This window comes from Vicia villosa, linkage group LG7 (genome assembly GCF_029867415.1).
Source record: "Vicia villosa cultivar HV-30 ecotype Madison, WI linkage group LG7, Vvil1.0, whole genome shotgun sequence".
NCBI lineage: Eukaryota > Viridiplantae > Streptophyta > Magnoliopsida > Fabales > Fabaceae > Vicia > Vicia villosa.
This window is the reverse complement of record NC_081186.1, coordinates 81901790-81907056: the sequence shown is the minus strand read 5'-3', so window position 1 is coordinate 81907056 and position 5267 is coordinate 81901790. Positions and strand designations below refer to the sequence as shown.

Here is a 5267-nt window from a genome sequence, read left to right as displayed (position 1 = left end):
TTGGATTAAAGCAAATAGGAATACCGAGGAAGTAAAAAATTGCTCTCTTCCAACTTGCAAGAAAGAACATGAGAAGCCGCATCCAAGAAATGAACATTAGAATTAATCCCAATTAGCTTGCACTTTTGGTAATTAATTCTAAGGCCCGAAACCACTTCAAAAGCACAAAGCATCACCTTAATCGCCCAAATTTGCTTCCAACTACTTTCGCCCACTAGAAGAGTATCATACGCAAATTGGAGAATATCCACCCCACAAGATCTCTTAATATCGAACCTTTGAAATTCTCCAAGTTCAATAGATCTTTTCACCAAGCCCGATAGTCCTTCGGCCACCAAAACAAAAAGAAAAGGAGAGAGAGGATCGCCTTGCCTCAAACCCTTTGAAACCATAAACTCCTTAGTAGGACTCCCATTAACAAGAATCAACATGTTGCTATTAAATATCAATAACTCCATCCACTTCAACCACCTTTGACCAAATCCCATCCTTTTCATCATGTACCTTAAGAAATTCCAACTCACTTTGTCATACGCTTTCTCAAAGTCAATTTTAAAAAGAATGCATTTACTAACTTCTTTTCTAGTAAAATCGAACACTTCATTCGCCACCAAAACACCGTCTAACAATTGCCTACTGGGAACAAACGCACTTTGACAATTAGAGATAATTGAATACAACACCTTTTTTAGTCTCCCCGCCAAGAGCTTAGTAACCACTTTATACATGCAACCAACCAAACAAATGGGTCGGTAGTCTCCCAAAGATACCAGATTGGATTTCTTCGGAATCAATGTCAAAAAAGAAGAGGTGATCGCCTTAGAAATAGAGTTCCCGTCAAAGAAATACTCGAAATAGCGAAAAAAAATATTCTTTAATGAAAAACCAACACTTCCTTATGAAAATAAAGGAATAGCCATCCGGACCCGGAAACTTGTCTCCGCCGCACTCCCACACCTCCTCTTTAATTTCGGCTTCTAAGAAAGGCTTCTCAAGATCCGCCGCTTCCAAAACATTGATAGAATTAAATGGAAAACCATCCAAAACTGGCCGAGCCTCTTCCGTTTCTATAAATTTGTTCTCGAAAAAAGTAAACACCGCCTCTTTAACATCTTCTACCGAATCCGCCACACCTTCCGGAGTAATTATGGGTCCTAAATGATTTATCCTTCTCCCTTATATCATCACCTTATGGAAAAAACCGCTATTTGAATCTCCCTCCTTAATCCACTTCACTCTAAATTTTTGAAGAAGCGTATTCTTTTTTAACCTCATATTCCTCAAAAACTTAGCACTAGAGTCCTTCCTAAAAGAAAGATTATCACCAAAAGAAGCAACGTTATCGGAAACTAACCTTTCATCGGCTATATACAAGTCTCGGACTCCATCTTCCATCTCCAACTCTATCTTCCCAAAAACCTCTTTGTTCCACCTTCTAAGTTTATCTTTTAATAAGCGAAGCTTTTCCTTAAAAAAAATCACTTCTTCCTTCCACCTTCAAACTTTTCCATTATTTCTCCATAAAAGGAAGGAAAGAATCAAGCGAAAACCACTCATTGTTGACTCTAAAAGGTGTAGGTCCCCAATCCAAATTATCCATCATTAACCAAACCGGGCAATGGTCCGAGATGTCTTTATCACCAATGAGTTGGCCAACCACACCCCAATTAGAGACAATACTACTAGAAACAAGGAAATGATCTAAACGACTCATAGATTTGCCGTCACCACTAAACCAAGAGAACTTTTTACCTTTACACGAAACATCCACCAAAAAAAATTTATCAATAAATTCCGAAAAAATATCTGTTTCATTAAGGTTCGCCACTGCCATCCTCCCCTTCCTTTCTCTAGAGTTTTTTATAGCATTAAAGACCCCTCCCATTATCCATTCACCATCTTTGAAGATTTCTTTCAACTCTAGAAGCTCCTTCCATAACTCTTTCTTCTTGCTCAATAAACAAGAAGAATATATGTTTACAATGTAATAATTATTATTCTTCCACTCCACTTTAGTGACCAAGTACCCATCGCCTTTAAAACTACACAAAAACTCCACATTGTTACTATTCCATAAAGTAATCAAGCCTCCCGACCTTCTCGAAGAATTAGAAAAAGAAAACCTAACCTCCGGAGTGTTCCAAAAACATTTCGCCAAACCATCTGTCATGTTAGTGATCTTAGTTTCGTGAATCAGAAACATATTCGCCTTAGATTTTTTAATAATAGCACTAATTCTCTTCCTCTTAAGAGAATTGACAACCCCACTTATGTTCAAAGAGCCGATGATCACGAGTCTCCGTTAGTAAGCTCCTTCTGTCCTTCCCGATTCTCACAATCTCCCTCTTCTATGCCTTGACTCAAACAAATTTTCTTGCCACATCCCTCCACATCAACCACACCCAATGCCGCTATATCATCCCACAAATTTCCACCAAAATCATTCTCCAAATACTTCCATTGACGCCCGTTATTTCTAACTATATCGGACTCCTCAATATGTTCTCCATAGAATACCGAACATTGGGAACCTTCTAAACTCCCCGACCCTGCTGTGAAATTTAACAGTAAGGTTCCCCTTTGTTCCCCGCTGTGCTCACCTTTTCGGCTCTGCCCTTTACTGCTGTTATTCGACTTTTTTAATATCTTACCTCCATTACAACAGAATTTGTTCCCTCCACCCTTATATAAATTTCCCCACTTATTAACAGACTTCTTCCTAAGTATCTTTGGGCACCATTTTTTGTACAGCACTGGTTGAGGGTCTGCTAAGGAACACTTAACAGCAGATTGCAAGGAAACAGAACCAACACCTATCGCGCTCCCAGAAATGTTATTCGAGTCAAAATTCAAAGAAGTTTCTGCCCGAAAACGTGATACAGCCTCGTCGAAACTCCCCAATTTTGCATCCTTCCCAGCAGTAGCACTGTTTTCTTCCCTGCCCAGCAAAACCGGAATCGAAAACGAGCCCTTGAAATTTTCTGATCCTCCACCTCCGCCTCCCGACGAATCTCCCTTGTCAATTTCTCCTTGATCACAGAACGGAACGCCAACGCCATGGTTCAAACTTCCCTTCAATGAAAAATGTTGAATAGAATCAGTTGAAAATTATGTTCCTAAATCCTCTTCTTCAACTCCATTAACATCCTGCCAAATTCTTTCAGAGACTGCTGATGAAGAAGCAGAATCCCTATTTCCCGATGGCTCAACATTACTTCCAAACAACCCTATCGCATCCTCTCGCATCACTAAATTAAACATCTTACCGTCAATGGTAACAGGAAAGGCATCAAGTATTTTGAGATATAAATTAACCTTCACCATAATCCTTGTGACATCAAAAGCTTCTCCTTTCACTGTTCTCTCGTCCACGCAGATGAATTTCCGCCACACCTCTGCCAATGCCACAAAAAGTAAGACATCCACACGTGAGCAGGGATACCAAAAATTCTCAGCCAAACATCCCTACTCTCACCAACCGTTCCTTCCTCCCACCTCTTAATCTCAGAGAACCAGCTTTTCCACCAGGTTTCCCCTTCTACAATCAAATTTTCAATAAATCTCGACTCCCTATCCTCCGACAGACAGACATCCACTCCCAATGGAATTATTCTCACGGCGTAGACCCCATCCATCTCCATATAAGATTGAATGTTGTAAGCTGACCCTGGAATGAGAACTCTCCCAACATAAGCTTTCAAAAATCTCTTTTTGTCTTCATCATTAGACTTGAAACAGAAATTTGTGGACACTTCCCCTGTAACATCTTTGCAACCAGAAACTCCCCCTACCACTGTCGTGAATGTTCTGATGCCCCTCCTAGATCCCATTCCATCTCTGAAACTCCCCTCCGCCGCCTCCTTACCCACTTTGGAACCCCTCCTCCGATACTCTGATTCACAAACCCTGAGTCTCCTACCAGCTTACCCCTTTGAAAACAAGGAAGATTGGCGTGAATCTGCCTCCCTGTTATAATGATATTATCGAGCCTGACCGCGAACAACCTTCCATCTTCTATGCCCGGAAAACACGCAAAACCGAAACGTTTTCCCCTATTGTTCCTCCTCGGTGAGATTGAAACTTCCACCGCCTTCCCTACACAGCAAAACAACTCAAAAAGATCCTTCGCGCTTGAGTAATCTGGGAATTCCGAAACATAAAAAGAAGTTATCTCAACTCCAGACGACTGGTGATTGTGGTTACTCCCCCCCAAAGGGAATGTGTCCCATTTGAAGCTCCGCCTCCTCTGATTCCGACGGCCAGAAACTATTTTCCATCCTTCCTTATCCTTTGATTGACGGTGGCCACTCATCAGCTAGATTGAAAACCCTAACCCCTTTCTAGAGAGAGGTTAGAGCGACATTTTAGAGAGAGATATTGATTTTGTCGCTTGGTGTTTTGATAGTTTTCTTAGACTGAGCTTTTACCTTCCACAGATGATTGGTTGCATTAACAATTATTAAATTAAAAGGAGGTCCAGAGAGTTTGACTTTGAACCTATCGTAACAAGATTTAACGGTGAAGATCCCATCCAGAATCTTACTCCATCCAAACATATCCATAACGCCCTCCTTCATAAACTAATAAATAGTGAGAAATAATTGAAGCTAATTTTAAGCTATAAATGAGAAACCAAAGATACTAATTAATATTAAATAGTGAAAACTAATAGAACATCTAAAAGAAAAATAATAACATTCAATTATTGAATGTAGAAAAATTATGGAATATCTAAAAGAAAATTTTATTTGCAAATTGAGAAAAAGAACAAATTTTATTTGAAAATATTATAAATATCATTAATATCTAACAAAAGCATAAGTACAAATTTCCACATTTAATTGTAAGATATATGTACAATTTATACATGCATCTTTATACGTCCATCCAAATTGCAAGAAAGGTACATTTGCACTAGGGGTGTTCGTGGTTTAAGAACTGCACTGAACTGAACCAAATTAATGGTTCAGTTCAGTTTTTGAAAACCACTTTAATAAAAAACCAATTAACTGTTAAAGCAGTTCCAATTCAATTTTAAATTGGTTTTGAACTAGATTGTATTTATAAACTGGTTTACAATCAATTTCTAGTTATAAACTGGTTTAAAACCAGTTTATAATTAAAAGTCAAATTTATTTTATAAATTATTTTCAAAATTTTTATTTTTTAATTTTTCTCCCTCTCTTTAATATATATATACCCAAATAGTTTCAATAAAAAAAGAAAATTAATGGAGATAATCGAAATGGTTAATACAAAAATAATAC

At 38.4% G+C, this 5267-nt stretch overlaps 1 protein-coding gene across 1 annotated transcript; it reads right to left on the bottom strand.

The window, feature by feature from the left end:
- Window positions 1-1510: 1510 nt before the first annotated feature.
- Window positions 1511-2170, bottom strand: LOC131619481 (uncharacterized). Its single transcript, XM_058890570.1, has one exon. It carries the CDS (start codon window positions 2168-2170, stop codon window positions 1511-1513), a length of 660 nt encoding a protein of 219 aa, XP_058746553.1.
- Window positions 2171-5267: the final 3097 nt, after the last annotated feature.

Coding starts and splice junctions, on each gene's coding strand:
- LOC131619481 (XM_058890570.1), bottom strand. CDS start 2,170: ATGACAGATGGTTTGGCGAAATGTTTTTGGAACACTCCGGAGGTTAGG.